This window comes from Panicum virgatum, chromosome 4K (genome assembly GCF_016808335.1).
Source record: "Panicum virgatum strain AP13 chromosome 4K, P.virgatum_v5, whole genome shotgun sequence".
In the NCBI taxonomy this organism is placed as follows: domain Eukaryota; kingdom Viridiplantae; phylum Streptophyta; class Magnoliopsida; order Poales; family Poaceae; genus Panicum; species Panicum virgatum.
Window position 1 is genome coordinate 496429 of NC_053139.1, and position 26828 is coordinate 523256.

The following is a 26828-nucleotide window of genomic DNA, read 5'->3' on the forward strand; positions in this document are numbered from 1 at the left end:
AAAAAGACAAAATACGGTTACTGTAGCAAACAGTCTTCAAAACCGCTCGAGGGAGGTAAAATGGACGGTTTGAAAAGTTGAGGGAGGTGAAATACCCGGTTTTATAGTTGTAGGAGGAAAACCAAATTTTGGTGATAGTTGGAGGAGGTAAAATAGACTTTTGCCTCACCTGGATGGATGGACCTGGCCGGTGGGCCCGTTGGGCTTTGGTGGGTTGGCTACCCTGTGCCCGGCCCGGCCCATCTTCCAGGTCCAGGAGAAGCCTTGAAATGCCCCAGCCCTCCCGCTAGAGCAACGGTCGCAACCAATTCTGCTGCTCCTGTCTTCCTCTTCCCCCCCGCAGCAGCAACGCCAAGAAACCAAGAAATCGGAATCGCTCGCAGCCGCCGGCCGGCCGTCCGCCCCCTCAGACCATGACACCGCGCGGACGAGGACGGGCGGGCCGTCTCCCTGCCCCCGCGTCACCCGGGTTGCGCCTTGGCATCGCCTCGTGCGCTACGTCACCGCTAGCGCACGATTCGTCCCGCTGTCTCCCGGCCGCCGCCCCGCCGCGAGCGGCCACGGCCCCACGCACCAGGAGGACGCCTTCGGGGAGGGGGAGCGGGACGGGGACGACCAAGACGTCCTCCTCCTGCGCCTCGGGAGGTGGCCCCCCGGCCACACCAACGCTGGGGGCCGTCTGTACTACGACGACCGGAATGAGGTCATCCCTTCTTTGTTTATTTCTTTCTTTCTACTTGATTGATGACTCGGTTCTTGCAACAATTAATTGTTGCTCCTGTACGTTGCAGTTACATGTATCTGCTTTGCAGGTCGACCTGTTGATTTTTTTTAAAAAAAAAGATCTGTTGATTATTCCTGTTAAGTTCAGGGGGCCGTGGAATTTTGCCAAGATCCCTACTTTAATTTCTTCCGCTTAAAACTTTTTAGCCCACCTAGGGAGGAGGAGGACCGCCAGGATTAATTGGGGTTTCTTTAGGGAGAATCCCGTTTTCTACCAGTTACAAATTAGGATGTTTTCATCACGAATTTCTATTTGCCATCTGCTAGTCTGTATTAGATTGACTAGTGGATTGCACGCGCGTTGCGCGCGCATAATTTCTTTGTAATCTTACTGGTAATTATTATGGTAGTAGTAGATGTTTTGAAGTGTAGGGAAATTAAAAATAGTATATAAATTTTATAAGATCTGATAGGATAATGGATAAAGGAAGGTCAGAGTTAAAGTTTTATAAAAAAATTTTTCCAGGTGTAACCTAATAAGATCGTAACGGGTCAGTTCGTGCAAAACAGCCCAGATAGCATATGTAGCCTAAGTATTAAAGAGGACTCACACTCAAGTAGAAAATGTAACCCAAATGTTAAGGAGTACAGAGATATGACACTGTAAGCAGTTTGGGAAGCGCAAGAAGTATTTGAAATCGTCAAAGAGTTAAATTCTTGCCATCATTTTTGTCAGACCCGGGGCAGTCCCAAGCCAAATATGACCTCTGTTTTTGTTTTAGAAAGCACAGTAACTGTATGAATAAATTTGTAGTAGAGCTATAATTGTCAAAAGATAGGCAAAACAACTAAATGATCCATACATAGAGGATTACAATAGTTCGATGATACTTTATCTTAAACAGCCAGTTCAGTCATTTTGTTAAGCTAGCAAAATGCTAAACATTTACAAAGGATACCAAGGCAGATCTACATGCAGCTCAGGTGTAAAGGTTGTTGTCTGCATTGAATTTTAATTCAACACAAACCTGCTGAATTATCACATGGAGAAGGTGCAAACACACTCAACAAAATTTGGTGGACAAATTCCAGATCCCAATTAACAATACTAACTAAAATTACTCACATTCATTAAATAAAAGTGGAATAATGTCAAGGTATTATAGGGACAATAAAGGAACTGAATTGCTTGCTCCTGTTGTTCACAATCAACTTCATGTGTAAGGACATACAATGTTGCATGTTCCAAATTTGAGAAGAAAAACAACCCAAAAAGAATAACAGCAGGTTCTCATTAAGCTTAACACCGCAATGAGGGCATCAGAAGGCAGCAGTTGTAACATAAAAAAAATAATAGGGGGCTCAAAACACCAAGGCGATTAAGGGCTGAAAAGCAAAACGTAATGTGGTGTGCGCATTTCAGGTAGGATTTGTTTCCCCTACTGCTACAGCTTAAAATTGCATGTCCATGGAGATAGCTCACATGGTTTAGGGACACGTATCGCCGTAACAGTAAGAACCAAAAAGCAACAATGAGCTTAATTCATATTATTACTGTTGCGGAAAGCAACTGAACTTGGCCATCCAAATGTGTCTGGGTGCACGAATTTTTAGTCAGTATAAGTAAACGGGGAGAGGAGCTAACCAGACTTACAGTAGCTAATAAGAGACAGCCAACGCCAAAGATTGCTAGTTAGGCTTATGAATTAGCCACCTATAAAGATAAGAAAACTAATCTACCACATTATCTGAGCAATTCTTGGCAGACTATGAGGTTATTTCAATCCTAAATAAATAGCTATCCCATTATAGTACAGCTAGCTCTCAAAAGAAACGGAATTATTCTGTCAACTTAATGTTTTGTGGTCTTGTTGAGCCAGGCATGCAACAGTTGTATTTTTGGATGTGGTCCTAGTTTCAGTAGAATGCAAACAATATAATCTGAGGAATATGAAATTTGGAAGAAGCTGGATGGGAGGATGCAAGTATATTTTTCAGTTCATTATATATGTACATATTTTTTTCCTCGCCATAGGATACATGCTTACTGGAAGACTGATGAGCAGCAAATGAGACCACCACAGTCCATAAGAAAATAATTTTAAAGCAACATAGAAGGCCATGATAATAATACATGCGAAATGACTTCTTGGCGCACAAACGCTTCAACCAGCCGTTCACGGGGGCAAATGTGAAAGGGAGAAGCCGAAGTAAGAATCTGCGACGCGCACGACGCAAACGAGGCAGGCGGCGAGGGACCCCCACTGCACCAACAGCACCCATTCCAACCCCTGCAGCAGTCGCCAATCCAGCTGACAGAGCAACAGAAGCAAGCTCAGCATTTTCTAGTACCCAAAGGATTGGTAGCTTCCTGTTTGAGTTTCTTGTGTTCATACCAGCCTTGATGGGAAAAGAAGACGGGGCGGACAAAATCGGAGGCAGACAGGTACAGTTTCAGAGTTGTACGTGAAGGATGAGCAGGTCACCGTGAAGTCACCCCCAAATACAGTAGAATGGCATTCTTTTCCTATGCTTTGCTTCTGTATATGTTCACATGCATTAGCAACAAGGAAGTTTCAGTTATGCATATTATTCTGATTGTGCTGGGCAAACATGAATTAGCAAACTTTAAACATTGGTAATCTTCTGGAACGACTTACAACTAATCCTACTGCAGATTAGTTATGCATACAGAAATAAAGGGAGTTTCAGTGTGCACCTTTCATCTCTCCCTTTGGGTTCACAATCACTGCAGCATTCTCTGAAATATCACATAAACAGATCATCCGAACATGAACAATGACTTATCAGCATGATCTTATAAAAACTAAATGGTGCAAACAGCAGCATGTAAATATAAAATGTTGATGAACCTGAGGTCCAAGAGTCCAGTTCACTCAGATAATGACAAGGAAAGCAAAAAAAAAACATACAACTCAATGGTTATCTGGCTTGGCTGTTTTATGTTTGGAACCTTTTTAATTATAACTGGAATATAAAGGAGGTATGACAACAGTTTGTATTCCTAGTTTGAAAGTCGTCCCAAGACTTGTGGTATGCAAACCGAAATGCTAACGCACAAATGGACTATAGTAAAACCAGAAAAAAAAGGATGCCGCTATGATAGATCGATTGACTATTGTCACTGACCAGCAGCTCCCAGGGTGAGCAAATAAATGTAACACCAGCTGCAGGGGTGCTTTCACCTTCTTCTCCGAGGTACTTGACCTACATGAGCAACATATAAGAAAAAAGTCAAAATAACCTTAGGATGTTAAATACAGCAGCAGCAAAATTTCCACTGGAAGGGGGATGGGGGCACAAACTCAACCCAGCATAATACTGGCACCCATCCAGCATTATAGAAGCGATCTGATACTGAAACAAAAATCAAATCCCCATATGCAGTTAGGCAGAGATCTTCTATCTGCATGCCGCGGGAAATTCGGGTTGAAATAAAATCACGCCGCAGGATCTTCTATCTGATAAAGGTATTCATGCTCTAAAAAGGGGGAAACAGAATCAGTTTAAGTAGTTGTTACAATAATGTGTATCAGTAGTTTAAGGGGAAATTTGATGTTGCTAGGGAGGTCAAGACTGAAGACTATGAACCCACAAGCAGTATTGCCATGGAAAATAGCTTTGTAATTCTGAAGTCTGAGGCTCAGAAAAAAGCTTTAACCTAGTAGGGTATTCAGAATTTAAATAACAATGAGGAAAAGGGAAATACAAACCACAATAAGCTTTAGCTGAAGAAGGGACTTTCTAATTTTAATTTAGGACCATAATTAATATCTCCCTGGGCATGAAAAAGGACTAAGAAAGGAGATGTAGGTAAGCAAGTCAAAATCAGAGTTGATAGTTATAATCAAATGTGTAATTAGCATGATATGCGCTAAATCATTTTATTGCAAAGCTGAAGAATGTGAATGATTTTGCGTCACCTTCCCATGACCATGTTGACGATGAGCTTCAGAAGCAGCACCATCGCCTACATCTCCGAGATAAAATCTTGATTGGTTTTGGAGAAACGAAAAAAGAAATGAGCACACTTATGTCGGCCAAACATGTGATAACTGATAAGGGAAATGCTTCTTCTCGGATAGGAGATACTAACCTTCCCCATGTTGCAATGTTTCTCTTTCATATTGCAATGTTCACCCAACTTATTATCCTGACAAAGAAAAATAGACCAAAAAAATAGAGAGTAAAGGGAAGAAATAAAGAAGACATGTCACACCTTACAGAGATTTAGCCAACTAAACGAAATAATCATCTAACTGTCTGTGGGCAGGAAAGGACGAGGCTAACGCATACCACAGGGAAACAGATTAGGCTAATCGCCTGCTGCTTGGAGAAGTCAGTTCTGTAGATTCATTCTTAGCCACAGGGATTGCAACCTTAGTAGGGAGGAGGAAAGGTTCAGATCTGAAAAAACAAAACAACTAACACGGTGTTATCTTCCTCCGCATTTATAGTGAAATGATTTGAGTCCAAAGCATCCTAGCTGATCTACTGGTAGCTGCAATTGAAAGGTTTGTTACCTCGCTGGGGGTTTGATACAGCAGGATCGATTCCTCAGCAACTGCATGCAAGTTGCTGCTTCCAACGAAATGCAGGGGTGGGGGCTGTATGGGAGGGCAGAGGAGATCGGTACTGGTGGCAGCTCCCAAATTTCCAAGCGCGGACGAATCGGCAGTACCTGCGGCCGCCGCTCGCCGGCCACCGCGGCGCCATGCCGCTGCCCCAAAACCTGCACGGACTGACCGAGGGAGCAGAGACGCGGAGCGATTTGGATTCGGAGAGACTCCGAGAGACAGTCCGAGACGGAGAGACGTCGAGACGCGCGGCGGACGACGAAACGCGAGACCCGATCCACCATTTGGAGCCGCCCCTGCCTAAATAGGAGAGCTCGAAGCGCTCCTGGCCATGGATGCCGGCGGCACTGGCCGCCCGGCTGGCCGGCGTTCTGGGGTGCGGGGTACTGCAGGTAGTGGGTACTGCAGGTGCGGGGTACCACCGCCGCTGGACGCCGCCACGAGCTCTGCCATGGTGACCGCGTGCGGATCCGGCCGGCGGAGCTCGAGGCGGCCCGCCATGGCACGCTGCGGAGGCCGTCGCGGTCCGCCATGGCGCGCGGCGGAGGTCGACGCAGCCCACCTCTGCCGCCGACGCCGGCATCTGGAGGAGGGAGAGGGACGAGGGGGTGCGCCGGGAAGAAAGACAGCCTCGCGCGGCTGAGGTCGAGGAGGTCCGGCCCGGCCGAAGTCGCGCGGTGGACCTCGAGGAGACCCGCCATGGCGTGCGGCAGGTGAGGGGGCAGAGGAGGAGAACGGCCGCCGCTAGCCCCGCGCGCAGCAGCCATGGCTCGGATCCGGCCGCTGCCACCGCCATGGCGCCGCGCGGGCACCCGCCATTGCTGCCATGGATCCGCAAGCCATGGAGGGCAGATCCGCAAGCAATGGAGGGCGCCGTCGACGTGCCCTCTCGAACCGACCATGGACGCCGTCTCCGCCGCGCCGGCCATGCAAGCCGCCGCAGGATGGAGGAGGGAGGCTATGGACCCGCGTCGCCGAGGGAGGAGGGAAAGGGAGGAGGGCCGCGCCGGCCATGGACGCCATCTGTGCTGCGCTCGAGGTCCGCTCCGGCCGGATCCGGAGGCCGCCGCCGGAGCTCGAGGAGACCGGGGAGACGCCTCCACAGTCGCCCGCCGGGCCGGGGACGGCCGCTGCGCCCCGCCCTGTTCGCCAACCGCAGCTCCGCTCGGAGGCGAGCATCCACGGCGGTGGCGCGCGCGGCATGCGTGCACGGCGTCGGCGAGCGGCAGTGGCGGGCCGGAGGCAGCAGATGAGCAGGGACGCGGAGGAGGACCGTCTGAAGGCACGCGGCTGGGTAAGAGGACGAGCCGCCGGGCACTCATATATGGCCATGTTTGTTTCCGCTTATAAGCGGATTCTCGGTGGAGAAAAACAAGAAGTCCACCCAAACATCTCGATTAAAATCGGATTGTCTGGAACACCGCTTCCGTGGGAATCGCAGAGACAACGTGAAGCACGATTCTCACCAACGCGTCACATGAGCCGCGCACCCCAGAATCGAGGGGATTTTCCTCACCTTACCCCGATACCCCTTCTTCCCCGAGCGCCCCCTTCGTCTGCGGTGGTGGCGGGCGCGGTGGTGCCGGAGGGCGCGGCCCTGGTGGGCGAGGCGGCGAGCGCGGTGGCCGCGTCGGCGGCGGCGGCGCGGGAGGGCGCCAGCAGCCCCACGGCCGCGGTGGTGCCGGAGGGCGCGGCCCTGGTGGGCGAGGCGGCGAGCGCGGTGGCCGCGTCGGCATCGGCGGCGGCGGCGCGGGAGGGCGCCAGCAGCCCCACGGCCGCGGCGGCGGGGCAGGTCCCCAGCAGCCTTACGGCTGCGGCGAAGGCGGAGGCCCAGGCGCCGGCGGCGGCGGGTACCCGCAGCAGCCGCTCGGGCGCAGCGAGGGCGCGGCTCCGGGCCGCGGCGGCGTGGGGGTAGCATCACCCGTCCTGTAGTGCCGCCTGTGGCCGTTCCCGCGGCAGCCGCCTCGACTTCAGCAAGGTCGGCCGCGCCCGCGCCGGGTACGCCGGCGTTAGCGCCTCCAGCCCCCGCCGCCGCGGCTGCTACTGACTTGGCGGCAGGCATGGGGAGGCTGGCCGTGGCGGGTCGATGCTCCATGCCATGTCCGTGTCGATGCTGCTGCTAGTTGCTAGGACCTTGGAGAATTTTGTTCGCGTGTGTGTGCTACGCTTGTACTGGTAGCTTCTTCTCTGATGGCTCTCCTCTTAGTACTAGTCTGCTGTTTAATCTAATTGTATTCACCATTTATGTACTAGTAGTCTATTTGTGATATTAATCTATTTGATCTAATAGTCTATTTGTGATATTAATCTATTTGATCTAATTATGTAGTCAAGATACTAAAAAAATATAAGAATTATTAAATTCTGCTTGTATTCAGAAAAAAACAAGATATCATCAGCCTCAAGGGTATTTCAGACATTTTACCACTCAACTCAGAGAATCGAGTCAAAATAATCAGGATTGCCAAACACCCAGCTTATTCAGACAGTCGATTCTCCAGGCAGCTGGCTTATCTCAGAATCCTGATTCTCAGAAAAACAAGATGCAGAAAAGCGGAAACAAACAGGGTCATAGAAACGCGGTTGACGGCGCTATAGTTTCAACCGTGCATAACAATCTTTACCGTCCGATAGGCATCCAATGAGCAGTAAAATTTTCGATGACGTGGACTGGCTGAGCGCCCACGGAGCCGCGGGGGACTAATATATATAGAAATGTCACCGTTCTAGTCCTGTCCTGCCTGCCTAGTGGATACTACTATTTCTTTCCATACCCCTAGTCATTGCTCAGTTCTTGCCTGGGCTGTTACATATTTTGATTTTCTAACCCCACAGTATGTAATATATATATATATGCCCCTTCAACAGTTCAATGAATGGTCCGTGCCATATGGAACATGCATTCTTCGGCACAACTCTCTGTCAGTGGCCAACCTTCGACGACCTGCTGACCCCTCTGGTCATTGGGGAGCTCACGGCACGGGGACCTCTGTCCTCACTACTGAGCTTCCAGGTGAGAACCTTGCCGTTTTCCTAGTGTTGGGCTTGTGATTTCCTTCTCATCTGATGATAATTGTAGGTACACGATATGATCAGTGCTGAAAGAACTGTACCGTGTAGCATCCATCTAGCTCACAGATGAATTTGCAATAGAGATCAGTAGATCATATTATCATAAATGACAGTATAAACTGTGAACTGCATGCTGTGTACCGCGGTTTAGAAACATCGTGTAGTTTGGATTACTTACCTGTGCAGTATCTTCATAATGAGTTTACATTTTGCTACTTTAGTCTGTTCCTCTGATATATAACTTACGGTAGAGGAAACTGTATACTTGCAGGTGACATTGTGCAGACAATTTTTGGCACTGGTGGTCCATGTAGAGAACAGGTTAGCTTGCTGTCCCATCTCCTTGTAAGATATTTGAATTTGTGGCTGTCGATCAGGTTTATTGCGATGCAACTCTTAAGTTCGATTGTAGAAAACTTTGCCTGATATGCAATGTAGTATCATTAACAATTGTGACAGCTTTCATGATGAAGGTTTGCTGTTAGCATGCCTCTGATCTTATTATTGTTAATTGTCATCCATTAGCTATCTATTGAGGATGCATATTGATTTCAGAATACATGAACAAATTGGCATCCAATTACTTGTGCGATGTTGTTTTGCTACAATGAAACCCATTGTTATTCCTGCATCTAATGCTCTGGTGTTTCCTTTTTGCCTTTTTTTCGGTCAAGAATTGCTAAACCTGATGATTGCATTCCTTTGTGTCTGCTGTCACCTAAGTACTATGTGACTTTCTATGAAGATGTTACTCACTTAATCCTGCCTATTTTAAGTTCACAGTAATGCAACTATTAGTACATTTTGTGCCAAGATTACTGTTACTGCTCCATTAGGTCAAAGTTATAATTTCTGTAGGTCGTGCTCCTTTGGGTTGCATGGCACGTTCCTCTTATTAGCATAGGGAGCAGTTGTTGATCACAACTTTTGCCTTCTAGTTTCTTTCAAATCCAGTTAAATGTCTATTCTAGGAATTAACTTGGGGATATATTTCCGGTGTGACTGATCTTGTTGTTATTAATTTCCATCTAGCTAGTGAGGACGTGTGTGTTCAAGTCGGAATAGATAAACAGATAGCTTCCTACTCATAGTGTGCTGTTGGTTTGCTACAAGAATACAATGAAGGCCATTGCTGTAGTTTCTTGTGACATAAGCCTTTTGTTTTATTAATTATTAGAATGATTTGAGCTCATTTTCCTCATTGAATCCCTAGTTATTTCTTTTCTGTCAGTTAACAGTGATCATATTGCCCCTGCCACTCTGATCTTGTTGCCATCTGCATTGGCTAGAATATATGAACCGCTAGCTTTGCATCCCAGTACTTGTGTGCTCTTGTTTTGCTACAACGAAACACATTGTTGTTCCTGCATCTGGTGCGCTGCTTGTAGTTTGATTTATTTGATTCTGGTTTGGGATGCTGGGTGTGCGTTTGATTGCTCTTTGGTTACCACAGATTGACAAGGATGATGATAGGCAATGCCTCCTGAGGGCTTGGAGGCGCTGGCTTGCCAATAAGAACAATGATATGACAACATTCAGGTGCGATTTTTCCAAGTTTTGGAAGCCCATTGGGCCTGTGATACGGCACAACTCCTGGGAAGCCTACATGGGGTTTCCAATGGTGCAGACCGTTGAAAGTCAGATATGCTACCTGCTCGTCATCTCTCTCTCAGTTGTTTGCTAGTTGGTGATTGTATCCCAAGCCCGATTTCTGTTTGGTCTGTGCAGACACATGCACCCTTGTGGCGTGCTCGGTCTGTGTGGAGGCGATGCACCGCGTCGAGTACGAGACCTGGCACGGTGCAGGAACCTTCCCCTGCAGGGCTGCAGCACCTCGTAAGCTGCGGAGGGCTTGCTACCGGGATGGGATTTGGGCGCCCAAGGATGGAGCCAATGTGGACTTGGTGCTCAAGAAACTGCGAGAGCTTGGTGGCGTCAGGACAACAAATGCACCAGCCCCAGCACCGTTTGTGCTGCCCGTGCGTTCGTGGCAGGGGTACCATGAACCCACGCTAGAGTGCGTGGAACGGCTACTGGACCATGGGCCATGCATAGGCTCTGTTGGAATTATGGGCTTCCCCATTTATTCTAATCAATGCAATAAAAGAATTTAAACTCCACTATTAAATGCTAGGAAATCAATTGCTTAATTCCATACCGGGATTTGAGGAAGATCTCAACCGACTTAAAGGGTGGACCTCGTGTACACCACTTGTGAAGCCGGTAAGAGGAGGTCGGTGAACCACACGCGTGCGCGCGCTCGCTCGCCTCGAGGCGCGGCGGGCCGGGCGGTGCGTGTGCGTGGCGCGGTCGGACGTGACGTGCAGATGCGGTGCGATATGATGTGCTGAGATGAGAGAACGTTTTGCCGTTGAAAGCATTAAAATAGAGACAATAAAACGTTGGCATTAACAGGTGAATGATGACACAGAATAAAATCTTTGCAGTTAATGAAATTCATGTGACTCAATTGCACCAGTAATTGCTGATCATCAAAGCCCATTATGACGTCCAGGTTCGTTGAATCTGAGGCACCTCCACGCCTATATAAACCAGGCCATCCTCCACTCATCCTCACAACACAGGTACTCTTGCTTAGGAGACCTCTCCCTCTCTCCCTTCTCCCTCTGCTGCTTTCTGCATTCCCATCGCTAGCGCTGCGCGCACAACTCTAGCGAGAGCAGGCCTCCGGAACCTCTGCTCGCTGAAGGTCCTGCACGGGATGCAGGCAATCAGGTTTTTGGGGAGCGTCTTGACGCGACTGCTCGCTCCCTGAACGACTACTTCGTTTACATCCTGGCGTGAACGAACGACTACTTCGTCTACATCCCGGCATGAACGAACGACTACTTCGTCTACATCCCGGCGTGAACGAACGACTACTTCGTCTACTTCCTGGTGACCGTTTGTGGGACTGCACTGTGAACATCTTCCTGCATCGACGTTGTTCGGCTACTTCAGTCAAGGCCAGTTGAATAGAATGTCTATTCCAGCTGGTAACGGCGCAACCGGTGCCTCCGGCACTGGTCCCGCCTTGGGGTACACTCTAAACCTATTCTGGTTTAACATTTTATTCATGCTTATTAGTGAGAATAATATGAACACAAGCACATTCTTTGTTCACACATTATCACCCTTTTATGCCATGAAATTGCTAGTAATATTTGGAATTAAAATATACCGAAAATTGCCTAGTTGTCTAGCAATCCAAAAACCTGATCATGGTAATAGGCTTTCGGTATCTAGCTTTGCTGCAACAATCAAACCACCACCTTTTGATGGTTCCAATTACAAATGTTGGCAAGAGCAGCTTATACTATGGTTAACAGTGCTGAGAGTGATGCATGTAAAAGAGGGTAATCCTGAACAGTTCACTCCAGAGGAAGGGAGTGCGTTCTATGAGGCTGATACCCTCTTTCGAGGCTACGTCTTTAGTGTTCTCGCTGAAAACCTGGTGGATTCTTATGTCCTACTGCCAACTGGCAAAGAATTGTGGGATGCTCTTGAGGCTCAATATGGAGTGTCTGATGCCGGCAGTGAGTTGTATGTGATGGAGCAGTTCCTTGACTATAGGATGGTCGAAGACCGTTCTGTAGTGGAACAGGCTCATGAAATACATACTCTGGCAAAAGATCTCAAAAATTGCAGCAAAGAGTCCCTATGTGTGTTAAGCGATAAGTTTGTGGCCGAAGGTATTATCTCTAAGCTACCACCTTTTTGGAGGGACTTTGCTACTTCACTAAAACACAAGAGACAGTAGTTCACCATAGATGGACTCATTGGGACTCTTGATGTTGAGGAGAAGGCGAGAGCAAAGGACATACGTGGGAAAGGAGTTGTTGGTGCTTCTAGCGCCAATCTTGTTCAGAAGAACAACTCCCACAAGAATAAGAAAAAGCCACCGCAGAGCCAACCAAAGACTAAGTAGACAACCATCTTCAAAAAGAAGAAGAAGAAGAAGAAGAAGAAGAAGAGAGCTTGCTATGTGTGCGCTAGTACGGAACACTTTGCTGCAAAGTGTCCGAACCGCAAAGGCAACGACTCTGCCAACATGGTAATTAGCGAGCCTGGAGGAACATCGGGGTACGGTAATTTATTACCTACAGTTATTTCAGTTTTTTGTTCACCTGAGTGGTGGGTTGACACTGGTGCTAATATTCATGTTTGTGCTGATGCTTCTTTGTTTTCTTCTTACCAGGACAGCGGGACTTCCTCCTTGCTGATGGGGAACGGATCGCATGCGCGTGTTCTTGGTGTTGGTACGGTAAATCTGAAGTTTACTTCGGGGAAGACCGTGCAGCTGAAGAACGTGCAGCATGTCCCCACCATCAAGAAGAATCTAGTCAGCGGCTCTCTACTGTGTAGAGATGGTTTTAAATTAGTCTTTGAGTCCAATAAATGTATCTTGTCTAAGTTTGGTGCTTTTGTTGGAAAAGGTTATGAAAGCGGAGGCTTGTTCCGTCTTTCTTTGACAGATGTTTATAATAAAGTTGCTTACAATATTATTAACGTTGATGAAACAAATATTTGGCATTCGAGGCTTTGTCACATTAATTTTGGTTGTATGATGCGCTTAGCTAATTTGAGTTTAATTCCAAAGTTTACTTTTATAAAAAATTCTAAGTGCCATGTATGTGTTGAATCAAAACAAACTCGCAATCCTCATAAGGCCGCTGAGGCGAGGAGCTTGGCACACTTAGAATTAATTCATTCCGATTTGTGCGAAATGAATAGAGTGTTGACAAAATGTGGTAAAAGATATTTCATGACTTTGATCGATGACTGTAATAGATTTTGTTACATCTATTTGTTGAAGTCAAAAGATGAAGCTTTACACTACTTTAAAATCTATAAAGCTGAAGTAGAAAACCAACTTGAAAGAAAAATCAAAAGAGTTAGGTCAGATCGTGGTGGCGAGTACTTCTCAAATTTATTTACTTTATTCTGCGAGGAACATGGTATTATTCATGAGAGGACGCCTCCCTATTCACCTGAGTCAAATGGGGTTGCCGAAAAAAAGAACCGCACTCTAACAGATTTGGTTAACACCATGTTAGATACAGCGGGACTTTCCATGGAATGGTGGGGTGAGGCTATATTGACTGCATGTCATATCCTAAACCGTGTTCCTACAAAGAATAAAGAGATAACACCATTCGAGGAATGGGAGAAGAAAAAGCCAATACTTTCATACTTACGTAATTGGGGTTGTTTGGCAAAAATGAGTGTGCCAATAACCAAGAAATGTAAGCTTGGACCTAAAACTATGGATTGTGTCTTTCTAGGTTATGCTATTCACAGCGTTGGGTATAGATTTTTAATAGTGAAACCTGGAGTACCTGACATGCATGTTGGTACTATAATGGAGTCCAGAGATGCTATATTTTTTGAAAATATTTTTCCCATGAGAGATGGAACAAGTTCATCTAGGCAAGAGTTCATCGAGGATGATAGCTCTACTGAGCCGATAGAACACAATGAACCTACACTTGTGGAAAGTCCTGAGGAGGATAACAATGCTGCTCTGAGAAAGAGAAAGAGACAAATGACTGTAAAGTCTTTTGGTGATGATTTCATTGTATACCTCATGGATGATACACCCAGAACCATTGAAGAGGTATATTCATCTCTTGATGCTGACTATTGGAAGGAAGCAGTGAGGAGTGAGATGGATTCTATTATGTCTAATGGAACCTGGGAGGTCGTTGAACGTCCTTATGGGTGTAAACCGGTCGGATGCAAGTGGGTGTTCAAGAAAAAGCTTAGGCCAGATGGTACTATTGAAAAGTACAAGGCTAGGATTGTGGCCAAGGGTTATACCTAAAAAGAAGGAGAAAATTTCTTTGACACTTATTCACTAGTTGCCCGATTGACCACAATTCGAGTGTTACTTTTCCTGGCAGCCTCTTATGGTCTTTTCGTTCATCAGACTGACGTTAAGAAGGCTTTCCTCAATGGAGAGTTGAAAGAGGAGATCTATATGGATCAGCCAGATGGATTTGTATCAAAGGGTCAAGAAGGAATGGTTTGTAAGTTGTTGAAATCTTTATATGGTCTCAAGCAAGCGCCTAAGCAGTGGCATGAAAAGTTCGACAGAACTTTGACGTCTGCTGGCTTTGTTGTGAACGAAGCTGACAAATGTGTGTACTATCGCTATGGTGAGGCTGAAGGAGTGATTTTGTGCTTGTATGTGGATAACATACTGATCTTTGGTACTAGCCTTAACGTGATTAAGGAAGTCAAAGACTTTTTATCTCAAAGTTTTGAGATGAAGGATTTGAGGGAAGCTGATGTTATCCTTAATATAAAGCTGGTAAAAGAGAGCAATGGTGGGGTGATTCTTACACAGTCTCACTATGTGGAGAAGGTGTTAAGTCATTTTAGTTATAGCGACTATAAACCTGTCTCAACACCATATAATGCCAGTTTAATTCTAAGGAAAAACAAAAGGATAATGCGAGATCAGCTGAGATATTCTCAGATCATTGGGTCATTGATGTATTTAGCTAGTGCAACAAGACCTGACATCTCGTTTGCTATAAGCAAACTGAGCCGGTTTGTTTCAAACCCGGAAGATGATCATTGGAAGGCTCTTGAAAGAGTAATGTGCTATCTAAAGGGCACAATGAACTATGGAATTCACTACACTGGGTACCCTAGGGTACTAAAAGGGTAAAAGGGTATAGTGACTCAAATTGGATTTCTGATGCTGATGAGATAAAGGCCACAAGTGGATATGTGTTTACACTTGGTGGTGGAGCTGTTTTCTGAAAGTCTTACAAGCAGATCATCTTAACGAGGTCAACTATGGAAGCAGAACTCACAGCATTAGATACCGCCACTGTTGAGGCTAAGTGGCTTCGTGAGCTCCTTATGGACTTGCCGATAGTTGAAAAACCGATACCGGCAATTCTAATAAACTGTGACAATCAAACGGTGATTGTCAAGGTGAACAGTTCAAAGGATAATATAAAGTCATCAAGACATGTGAAAAGGCGGTTGAAATCTGTCAGAAAATTGAGAAACTCCGGAGTTATAGCCTTGGACTATGTTCAGACGGCTAAAAATTTGGCAGATCAGTTTACAAAGGGTCTTTCACGGAATGTGATAGACAATGCATCTATGGAATTGGGCTTGAAACCCACGTGAGTCATTCTATAGTAGAAGCCTGTCCTATGTGATCGGAGATCCCGTGAAGTAGGATGGTGAAACAAACTAAAGTCTGACTGAGAGAAGAGAACCTTTGTGAAAAGGACTCATTCCGTGTATAAGGTGCATTTCTCTTCTAATATGTATGGCAGGTTGGTATATACCTTAATGTGTTCCAGGTGATTTCTTTAAAACAAATGAGTTATTTTCTTGAAACAAAGATGTTGTCCTACAGAATATCTGAAAGGAACATACCTATATGAGTCTGACTAATGGTCATGGTCTATTAGAACTAGGTATTCTCTAGAAACTCATGAAGTGCCTGGAGTATGACTTATAAGCTCCAAACCGTGGGGATGCTTATGCAGCCTAGTACCAGTGTAGGACTCTGGTCAAACTTGTTTGCACAAGACTGGCAATTCAAGGCATAGTCCATTGTACAGTTGTGAATAAGTGTAGCCTTTTGTCCTAGATGGAAGTTCAACTTAACAGTCTCTGTCAAATACTAGTATATCAATGAGAGAATGAGAGCATTTCTAGTGTGGCTTGAATTTCTTGGTGGGGATTGTTGGAATTATGGGCTTGGTCATTTATTCTAATCAATGCAATAAAAGAATTCAAACCCCACTATTAAATGCTAGGGAATCAATTGCTTAATTCCGTACCGGGATTTGAGGAGGATCTCAACCGACTTAAAGGGTGGACCTCGTGTACACTACTTGTGAAGCCGGTAAGAGGAGGTCGGTGAAATACACGCGCGCGCTCGCTCGCCTCGCCGAGCCGGGCCGAGGGCGTGGCGAGGCGCGGAGCGGCCGGCAGGTGCGTGTGCGTGGCGCGGCCGGACGTGACGTGCTGAGATGAGAGAATATTTTGCTGTTGAAAGCATTAAAACAGAGACAATAAAACATTGGCATTAACAGGTGAATGTTGACATAGAATAAAATCTTTGCGGTTAATGAAATTCCTGTGACTCAATTGCACCAGTAATTGCGGCTCATCAAAGGCCATTATGACGTCCAGGTTCGTTGAATCTGAGGCACCTCCACGCCTATATAAACCAGGTCCTCCTCCACTCATCCTCACAACACAGGTACTCCTACTTAGGAGACCTCTCTCTCCCTTCTCCTTCTCCCTCTGCTGCTTTCTGTATTCCCATCGCTAGCGCTGCGCGCACAGCTCTAGCGAGAGCAGGCCTCCGAAACCTCTGCTCGCTGAAGGTCCTGCACGAGACGCGGGCAATCAGGTTTTTGGGGAGCGTCTTGACGCGACTGCTCGCTCCCTGAACGACTACTTTGTTTACATCCCGGCGTGAACGAACGACTACTTCGTCTACATCCCGGCGTGAACGAACGACTACTTCGTCTACATCCCGGCGTGAACGAACGACTACTTCGTCTACATCCCGGCGTGAACGAACGACTACTTCATCTACTTTCTGGTGACCGTTCGTGGGACTGCACTGCGAACCTCTTCCTGCATCGACGTCGTTCGGCTACTTCAGGCAAGGCCAGTCGAATAGAATGTCTATTCCAGCTAGTAACGGCGCAACCGGTGCCTCCGGCACTGGTACCGCCTTGGGGTACACTCTAAACCTATTCTGGTTTAACATTTTGTTCATGCTTATTAGTGAGAATAACATAAACACAAGAATATTTTTTGTTCACACATTATCACTCTTTTATACCATGAAATTGCTAGTAATATTTGGAATTAAAATATACCGAAAATTGCCTAGTTGTCTAACAGGCTCTGTGTGGGTGTGCCCCTGGTGGGTGCTCTTTGATGCTTCCATCAGTGATGACCTTGTCTATCGTGGGTGTGGAAGGAGTCAGGGAGCCAGGGATGCAAGTTTTTGTCTGTTTAAAAAGGACACGGTTGGATACCACGCCGTAGTTTGCTACAAGTACCGTATCGTCTGTGTGGAGGAGCAGGAGGGGGAGGACAGCAAGGAGGAGGGTAAGGGAGAGGCTGAAGCCAAGGAGGAGATGGAGATGCATGTCTTGGTGATGGACAACCACAGTGCTACCGGCCCGTCGCTTTGGATCAACTATGAGGAGCTCCTGAGCCTCTACAGTGTGAATGTCGAGCGGATGGAACCGCCCATACACCTGGGAGGGCGTCGGCTCACATACCCGAGGAGCGGGTGTTAGTGTCTGTTAGTAGACCAGCTGTTTTTTATTTTGCTAGAGCTATTGTTGTACCTGATATGATTGGTGTTGCTGTGCTTCTGGTGGTAGCAGCAATATGAGAGCGAAAAACAGCTTAACCACTTGTTTGTATTCAGCCGGCCGTTCGATCAACACAACAGATGTGTAAAGAAATCATCTTGATGCTTCTTGCTGTATGTATATACGATTGGTTTGCCTGACTATTTTGTTCGAGTAATGGAACATTCAGGTTCAATTTTGTTTTTGTTATATAATATAAAATTCATGGCATTACTCTAGGTGACCACCTGTCGTCTGAAGCAGCAGCTACTTTATAATTTCTTTCCAAATGCAATGTTTCTTGGGTTCGTTCAATGGTAAATTGTCGTCCAACATAAGTGTGTATGTTTTGGTGGAATTTTTGGCCGTCCAACATAAGTGTGTATGTACTGTTTCCATAATTCATAAGATTGTTGCTCCCTTCATTCTCAACTCTGAAGCAACACATGGTTGACGTTGAGAGCCACCCGGCCGGGCTGCTGCAGCGCACAGACACAAGAGTATCAGATTGTATGTTTGCACTTGCAAGCTAAGGGATCGTAAAATGGAAAGCATGATGGATTGGATTGCATTATATTGGGTGGACGAAGAGGAGGGCTCGGTCGGCTCCATGCCTCCATCTCCAAAGCAGCAGATTCAGATTCAGATTGTATCAGAGTCCTGAGCCGGGCCGATCGAATTTGTTGGATTCGGTTTCCGTTTCCGATGCTGCTTGTTCCGATCCGATTCCTTTCCTGCATTGCCCCGCCCCTCTCCTCCTCTACGGCTGGCTCATCTACCTATAAATAAATAAAAGTCGAGAGGATCATCAGATAAGCTAAGAAATCGATCGAGATCAATCATCAGGAACGAGGATGGAGGACTAGATGAGGGCGGCGATGGAGTTTTCATCGCCGGTGCTGGAGGATCTTGTGCCGGATCTGTCCCGCGAGGAGCAGCTACGACTGCAGAAGCAATTCTGCGATCACGAGCGCATCTGGAAGCGGAACAACAAGTCTCCTCCGTTGCTTAGTCCGAGGTGTTGGGAGCGGTCGCGCGACGCCTTCATCTCCCCCCACGTCCACAATGCTCTCCGCCATTACAACGCCAGGCATCCAGGTGCCGAGTTCGACGCCGTCAAGCCCCTGATGCAGTGCCGCGTCGGCTTCAGGGACCAGGTCTGGTTCCACCTCAACTTCTGGGCTCGCCGCCGAAGCAGCAGCAGCGGCAGCAAGGTGATCATCAAGCGCTTCTTCGCCGAGGTGCACTACAAGCCAGCAGCAGCATCAGCAGCAGCAGCAGTGCCTCCTCTATCTCAAGTAGTAATTCCCATCGTGGAAGTATGCACCATCATCGGTAAGTCATCAATACCACTGGCCAGTAATAATCACAACAAGTAAAGTAGCTAGCGGAGCGCATGCTGATCGAATTGAGTTTTATTTGGGCAGAAGAGCCGCTTTCGCAATACCGGAGCAGCTGCGCATTCTGCCCGGCAGATTCGACATTTTGTACCCCAAGGGCTCCAAGAAATTCGTATGTGGAAACGACAAGGACCGGATAGAGCAACGCCTGCTGCACTGCAACACCGGAGCATGCCTGGGGATGCCATTCACTGGCAGCTAGCGTGCGTCTCACATGTGTGTATCCGATTGAAATTCCGATTGATCGATTTGTGCGGGTTCTGATTAGAATTTCAATTAATTTATTAAGGTTCTGATTGACGGGCTGTGCAATCATTGCTTGCTTTAGAATTATAATTATAGTGGAAATTAGAAGTTTTTACAGTCTTGTTTCAAGTATTTACGCCAGCTGGACTTTTAGAGGGTTCGCCGGATGCGAGCAGAGTTTTATTGCCTTAGATTTAACGCAGTACTAGTAGTAAATAGATACCGTTTTGCAGAAGCGGGATTCTAGGAGTAAATTGATGCCTTGTTTTTACGGAAGCGCAGATGGTTGGACTAGACGCTGAGCTATGATGTCTTGGCGTTGTGATTCATGGAGCCGAGGTGCCAAGCCCCTAGCTGACTTGACGCCGCAGGGACCTTGGCGCTGAGCTTAGCGCCACATATTACATCGCCGAGAGCGAGGCCATAGATCTCAGCGTCGAGTTGTTTTCCATACACACCCGGTTGGATCCAGGTGTCTATGTGCTTTAGCGGTTCTTTGTGCAAGTTGATGGAGTCGAAGATTTTAAGTGACGACTTGGGTTCTTTAGAAAACACATTCCGCTTCAGTGCGTTGCCCTGCAAACAAAGATGACAAATGCATAGTCGCCATATTGTGCTCAAACAATAAAGACCATACCTCATGCCATGAAAAACCAGCCAAAATAAACATAAAAGAAAAACGAGAAAAATCACTGAGACAAACCAGCTAAGAAGGTCACATGTCCGGTATCGCGAGTCCGAGGAACCCAAATAAAAGAAAAACGTCGCATGATGACGTGGATGCTTTCCGTTGCCTCGACTTCAAGTTCCGGAACACAGCAAAGGCGCTAAAAAGTTGGAGTGCAAAACATATCGGCTCTGTGCGCCTGCAGCTAGCGATAGCCAAAGAAATTGTGTTCAGACTGGACTCGGCTCAAGACACTAGATCGTTGCAGCCGCACGAACTTGCGCTGAGAAGGAAGGCGAAGTTGTGCTCTTTGGGGCTTGCATCGCTGCATAGGACTTTAGTTCGCCAGCGCTCCCGTATCACCTACCTCGCGGAGGGGGATGCCAACACGAAGTTCTTCCACTTGCAGGCCTGTCACCGCAGTCGCAAAAACTTTATTCCCAAGTTGCGTACCGCTGACGCTGACTTGTTCAAGGATGATGAGATGGCTATAGCGGTTTTTGATCACTTCAACTCAATCCTAGGCGCTCAGGGACGCCAACAAAACCATCTAAGGTTCGATGAACTCCACTTGCCAGTCCTTAACGACACTCTCATTGATCGATGCTTCATGGAGGAAGAAATTTGGCAGGCAATTACGGACATGCCCACGGATAAGGCGCCGGGTCCGGATGGGTTTACTGGGCTTTTCTACAGGACTGCCTGGCCTATTATTAAAGCAGACATTTTAAGGGCCTTCCATGCTATCTGGTCGCTCGATAGTCGCAGTTTTTATTTGGTGAATCAAGCCTACATGGTATTGCTGCGTAAAAAACATGAGGCAGTGTCAGTCTCTGATTACAGACCCATTAGTCTGATACACAGCTTCGCCAAATTATTCACCAAGGTGCTTGCCCGTCGTCTGACTCCGCACATGTGCAGCCTTATCGAACCTAATCAGAGTGCTTTCATAAGATCTCGCCTCATCCATGAAAACTACAAGGCTGTCCAACTAACCGCCAAATTCCTGAACCACAGCAAGGTACCTTGTTCCCTACTTAAGCTTGATATCGCCAAGGCTTTCGATACGGTTAATTGGACATTTCTATTGGATCTCCTACGACATCTTGGTTTCCCTCGAAGATGGGTGAATTGGATTTCGATCATCCTTTCCTCGGCAAGCACAAAGGTGATACTCAATGGTTCCTTGGGTCGGAGGATATGTCACGCGAGGGGGCTCCGCCAGGGCGACCCCCTGTCACCGCTTCTGTTTGTGCTTGTGATGGAGCTACTGAATGCGCTACTCAGGTTAGCTGATGAGAAGGGGCTTTTGCGCAGGTTACACACCAGGGTCAAGGAGAGGGTTTTCATGTATGCCGATGATGTGGTGTTGTTTACCTCACCAGGGTCAAGGAGTGGGTCAAGGAGAGGGTTTTCATAAGAGCCATCCTTGAGATCTTTGCTGGGGCTTCCGGTCTACACACGAATTTGGCCAAGTGCCTTATCTCCCCAATTCAGTGTGATTTGGAATCCACAGTTCAACTGCTTACTCATTTTCCAGGTAGAATTGACCCTTTTCCCATTAAATATTTGGGCATCCCACTCGGTCTACGAAAATTAAGCAAGTCAGATTTTCAACCTTTGATCGATAAGGTTGCCAACCGTTTGCCTACGTGGAAAGCGGGCCTCATGAACAGAGCCGGTCGAACAGTGTTGATTAAGAGTACTCTATCTGCAATACCCACACACACTGCTGTTGCGCTCAACCTTTCCTCATGGGCGATTAGTTGTATCGACGGTATCAGACGGGGTTTTCTCTGGAGAGGTGCCCAAGCAGCAAAAGGAGGCCATTGTTTGTTGGCGTGGCCCAGAGTATGTTGCCCGTCCGATTTGGGAGGTTTGGGTATTGTTGACTTGCAACGCTTCGGTTATGCCTTGCGGATGAAATGGCTCTGGCACCGGCGGTCTGAGAATGCAAGACATTGGCACGCGCTCCCAGATAGTAAAGAACAGGTCGTCCAGGCAATGTTCACCGCCTCCATCTACGTTGAGATTGGCAATGGGCAAAGGGCCCTTTTCTGGACGGATCGGTGGATACAGGGGCAATCCATCGAAGACCTTGCACCGTGCCTCTTTAATGCTGTTACTACACGTGCTAGACAATCGAGAACAGTAGCACAAGGCCTGCATGAGGATCGATGGACTCAGGACATTTCAGGGGCTTTGACTGTGCAAGTTCTCTTGGATTACTTGCGCATTTGGGACCTAACCAGGGAGGTTCACCTGGACATAGATCGGAGCGACCGTGTTTGTTGGATGTGGACACCTGATAAGGTCTTTACTACTGCATCTGCTTACAGATCCTTCTTCATGGCCCAGCACCCAATTAAGGGAGCAAAGATCCTCCACAAAACACGGGCTCCAGGTAAGTGCAAGTTCTTCATGTGGCTTGCGCTCCACGATAGATGCTGGACTGCTGATCGTCGTAAACGGCATGGGCTACAGAGTGATGACACATGCGTCTTGTGCTCTCAGTTGCCAGAGACCATCGATCACTTGCTTGTGGGCTGTCCTTTTTCACGTGAGATTTGGTTTAAAGTGCTACGGTGGCTAGGTTGGGAAATGGTCGCCCCCTCCACTCACACGACCAATCTATCTGATTGGTGGCTGGCTGCAAGGAAAGACGTTCCAAAGATTGGTCGCAACGGTTTTGATTCTATGGTGGTTCTCGTTTGCTGGCTTTTTTGGAAAGAAAGGAACAACAGGACTTTCGACCGGCGGGTGCGGACAATTCAGGATGTAGTACTCAAGGTGGCTGATGAAATTGTTCTTTGGGTTCAAGCAGGTTTTAGGCATTTAGATATGGTGGCTAGTGCCTTAGGTCGGTCCCCAGGTCGCAACACGGTTATTTTGTAATCGTTCAGCGCTAAGTCCGGGGTTGGTTCCACTTCTCTGTAACCAGCCCTTTGTAAACTTTTTTCTTCCCTTTTTAATGAAAAATGTGCTCAGGCACAGTCGCGAAAAAAAAATGACCTGTTTTCGAGTCCAGAATGAAAATGTGGACTCAGCCCATTGTCCAGAAAAGTAAAAAAAACTCAAGTGGGTTGAACTGAGCCAAATATTCTCCGCCATCCCATTAGGGAGATGGGCCGAATGTTTCCTGGATGGGCTGGGGCTGGGCTGGGATGACGAGCCGAATTCGTTGCTGGTGATGGTGGGGACCAGCAGGCTAGGAGCTAAGCTAGCGAAACGGATGAGAGCGAGAAGAGTCAACTGCGTGCTGGTCAACGAGGTGCATGTTGTTTGTCTACTGTCTAGTGTCTAAGTCGGCATTACAATTTTCTCTACGTTTTCTTTCTTTTACTATAAGTAATTTGTAGACAGCGTTTGTTTCAAATATTGTTCGATCAATTGCATGCACTGCGTTGGTTTAATTAACGCCTCTGGATCGATGGATCGAGTTACATTACAATGCTCAACGACAATCACCATGTCATGTGCAAACTTAAATTACAAGGCATGCACGCACTAATTAATATAATTAAAGCTGCAAATCAAGCAGCAGCAGCGGCTCCGGCTCCAGCTCCAGCTCCAAGTTGACGCCGAACAGCCGGAGGCACCGCCCGCTCCGCGCCTCTTCTTCTTCCTCCTCTTTCATGGAGCGCGGCGGCGGCGCCACCACCAAGCGCTGCTGCACCGCCTGCAAGGAGGCCTGCTGCTGCTGTGGCGGCACTACAGGCACAGGGACGACGGCGGCCGGCCTCCTCCTGCGGCGGCAGTCGATGTAGAGCCTGGCGCCGTCGCGGCAGAAGGAGACGGTGTCCCCGGCGGCGAGGCGCTTGTCGCGGACGTAGCGGCTCCAGCCCTTGGTCATCACGTAGCTCTGGCTGCTGCTCCAGTACGAGTAGCGGAACCGCCAGGCCGCCTCGCCACGCGCGTCGTGGAAGCACAGCACGGTGCCCCCCGCCGCCCCCGGCAGCGGCAGCGGCAGCGGCAGGTGCTTCTCCGCCAGGTGCTTGGGCACCACCAGCCGGTTCAGCTTCCCCACGTCGCTCGGCGTCACCACCTTCTCGAACATGCGCTCGCGAGGTCTGCTGCAGTCGCCGGCGGCCTCTCGGCGACGGCCGTCGTCTGATGGCCCGCTGCTGCCGCTCTCCAGTACAAGCGTCAGGGCCATCTCGATCGACAGGCAATGCAGCAATTGACCAAGGCTTGGTGTAGCTGATCTGATCGAGCTTGTGATGTGTTGCCCTGCCGCCTTGGTCTGAGCATATATATATATATATATATATATATATATATATATATATATATATATATATATATAGTAATAGTGCCACTGCCCGTGACCTGCTGGGTTGGCATTGGCAAGCAATTTGGGCACATCTGGCCGTTGGCTTTGGATCCAATGGTCTGCATGAACCCTGCGCTGCGTTGACCTGATAATGGAGGCTACCTAGCTAGCTCGTTCCTTGGTTCGTCGTGGTTTAGGTATGGAGATACTCCTATATGGGTCAAAGGGTTTGTTGATACTTTGTGTTGATTCGCCGACCTCCTGGGTTGCTGACATACATGCACGATAGAAACCACCCGGTCATTTCACCTTTCCAATCTTCTTTTTTATTTAATCACCCGGTCATACACCCTAGCGCGGTGTCATTAGCTTTCATCGTTTAATTAATTTCATGTGCATGGTAGAAAAACAAATGTGAAACCACGAGTTATTTCCTCGTCACTGACTGAATGCTTCCTTCCGGATGACTCAGCTACCAGCAGCTCTTTTCTCAGTAACTACAACCAGTAATTATTCTTTACCTTGATGTAAGGTCTCTTGCTAGCACTTCAGTCTGTCAAAGACAACTCTACACAGTACAGGAGGAACAGGTCATATATATGTCCAGGTTAATTAATGCAGAATAATTAAAGGGGACCTAGCTAGCTATCTGTTCCTTCCTGAACTAATATGTGATTGGAGTACTTAGCAATCCAATGATGCGACCGTGTTCGTACATAATTTCCATTTGCAGGCATAAGCCAATCGTGCTCGGCTATATGTATTTAGTAAACTCTAGCTAGCTTGATCAAGAGAGGTGGTGCAGAAGAGATCAGAGGGCAAGTTAGTTGATGGATTGATTATTATTAGCTATGTCAACTGCTTGTTTTGTCGCATTGTTTGGAAAAGTCTTTCCCCAGTTTTACTATTACACAAGTACAAGATGCTCTCACAAATGTGTACCTGCTAGCACAAGACTTATGCATATAGCATGACAAGAGATGCCAGGTATTTTCCTCTATTGAAAAAGACAACATGCATGGCAGATAGTCCACCAATAATCTATAGCTATAGCAGGTAGTTTAATTTAGGCTTATATGGGTTGCATCAAGCTGGATATGCACCCAAATATTCCTGCAGGTCCTAGAGTATCACTTACTACAGCTTTCTGCAATTATGAAGGGCAAACGTGAGAGGTTATCAACAAATTAAAGCGCGTATTTAGGAATGAAGAAGCAAGCTGTAATCCAGCCCAAACATATCCTCACACAATGTAAATGTGAGAAAGCATTCTGCCTTGCTAATAACGCCGTTGTATCCAAACCTATGCGTGCAAAACCCTCTCCCAGCAGCTGAAAATTTTCTGAAACTTTCACAAGGACGATATACTCCATATAGAGAACCTGTCTGAAACTTGCAACTTTTTAAATGACATATACACCTCTCTGAACTCTGTATTGGTTCACAGCTATGTTGCTAAACTAACGCCCGGAGAGAAAGTTTTGGAACACAGCAAAGGGTTACTACTACTAGCTAGCCAGTATTATCAATTTGCATAATTGAGGCCACAAGTTGGAAATAAACTGAATGAAACTTGTATAAATTGCAATTTGGGTATGTGCCATGTGGTGGGGGGGCTCGTCAGCCCCCTACAAAGGCGTTGTTGGCCCTGATTGGGAGTAAATAATCCCTAACAGGTCTCACAAAAAAAATTAGGAGTAAGCCAACCATCATTAACAATGAGCATAGTTGCAATATGCAGGCCTGATGTCACCCTTGAAAAGGGTGGTGTATGTCAGCCCAGTCCATTGCCCAAGCAGCAAAGCACCCCCTCCCCTGCCCCCTGGTCAAGTCAAACGCAGTTCAGGGATTCCGATTAGCCACAGGTTGCTCCTTGATCAAGCACGCGCCTATTTTTTTTATGGCGAAATCAAAGGAGCAACTTCCTTGCCCAGGAGATTATCTAGCTACTAGCTAGGATGCAAAGCCTTGGGTGACTAGAGAAACACCACTTGGAACCAAGTTGGTATTCTATCCGTCCAATTGGTCATCTCCCCAGGAACACAGAATTATTCGCCAGATTTTTGTAATAAGTCAAGTACTCGATAAGGGTCGTCGTGCTCTGCATTTGCATTAATTAATTAATGTAAGTACAGCGATAGATCAGGCCCAAAACCGCTAGCTCTTCTTCAGGTCAGGCACGGTTTCCGGTATTCTCCGACTAGCTACTAGTACCTGCGCATTGTTCTTGAATCTAGACAAGAAGGTGCTATCACTTTTGCCACTGCTGCATCAAAATCAAAGGCATAAAAAAGGGATTTACTTTCTTTGTTAATTTTTCCACATGATGCTCTGCATGTTAGTTGGGACAAACTTTGGCCGCTAATAACTTAAAACAACAATGGGCAGGGCATTCAGACACCGTCCCCTGAAATAAACCAGCAGGACCCTGCTTATATCTGAATTGATCAGGTTCATTGTGAAGAACAGGCCAAACAAAATGCAGCACAAGTG

The 26828-nt window shown here is 47.2% G+C and overlaps 3 protein-coding genes and 1 pseudogene across 3 annotated transcripts; 2 read left to right on the forward strand and 2 right to left on the reverse strand.

The window, feature by feature from the left end:
• Nucleotides 1-268: 268 nt before the first annotated feature.
• Nucleotides 269-10535, forward strand: LOC120704704 (the record flags this gene model as incomplete). Its single annotated transcript, XM_039989188.1, has 5 exons — nt 269-703; nt 8190-8334; nt 8665-8714; nt 9847-10030; nt 10122-10535. Coding segments are annotated over 5 exons (1200 nt in total), but the record flags the coding sequence as incomplete, so codon positions are not given.
• On the reverse strand, nt 2698-6155 carry LOC120702346. Its single transcript, XM_039986109.1, has 8 exons — nt 5902-6155; nt 5268-5866; nt 5041-5151; nt 4841-4897; nt 3874-4734; nt 3443-3484; nt 3120-3263; nt 2698-3035 (listed from the first exon to the last, which is right to left on the reverse strand). The coding sequence occupies exons 1-3, from the start codon at nt 6115-6117 to the stop codon at nt 5055-5057; spliced, it is 912 nt and encodes a 303-aa protein (XP_039842043.1). The 5' UTR covers nt 6118-6155; the 3' UTR covers nt 2698-3035; nt 3120-3263; nt 3443-3484; nt 3874-4734; nt 4841-4897; nt 5041-5054.
• Nucleotides 10536-17944: 7409 nt separating the features above from the next.
• On the forward strand, nt 17945-19527 carry LOC120702347 (annotated as a pseudogene).
• A 3920-nt stretch (nt 19528-23447) lies between these two features.
• LOC120704972 (B3 domain-containing protein Os06g0107800-like) lies at nt 23448-24264 on the reverse strand. The gene has a single exon (XM_039989521.1). It carries the CDS (start codon nt 24216-24218, stop codon nt 23583-23585), a length of 636 nt encoding a protein of 211 aa, XP_039845455.1. The 5' UTR covers nt 24219-24264; the 3' UTR covers nt 23448-23582.
• Nucleotides 24265-26828: the final 2564 nt, after the last annotated feature.

Bases quoted from the DNA above. Each gene is read 5' to 3' on its own strand.
- LOC120702346 (XM_039986109.1), bottom strand. From the start codon at position 6,117: ATGGCGGTGGCAGCGGCCGGATCCGAGCCATGGCTGCTGCGCGCGGGG. The intron at 5,867-5,901 runs CCGGCGTCGGCG...CTGCGTCGACCT, and splicing joins CCCTCTCCCTCCTCCAGATG to CCGCCGCGCGCCATGGCGGA. The intron at 5,152-5,267 runs GTAACAAACCTT...TTGTTTTTTCAG, and splicing joins TGTATCAAACCCCCAGCGAG to ATCTGAACCTTTCCTCCTCC.
- LOC120704972 (XM_039989521.1), bottom strand. From the start codon at position 24,218: ATGGCCCTGACGCTTGTACTGGAGAGCGGCAGCAGCGGGCCATCAGAC.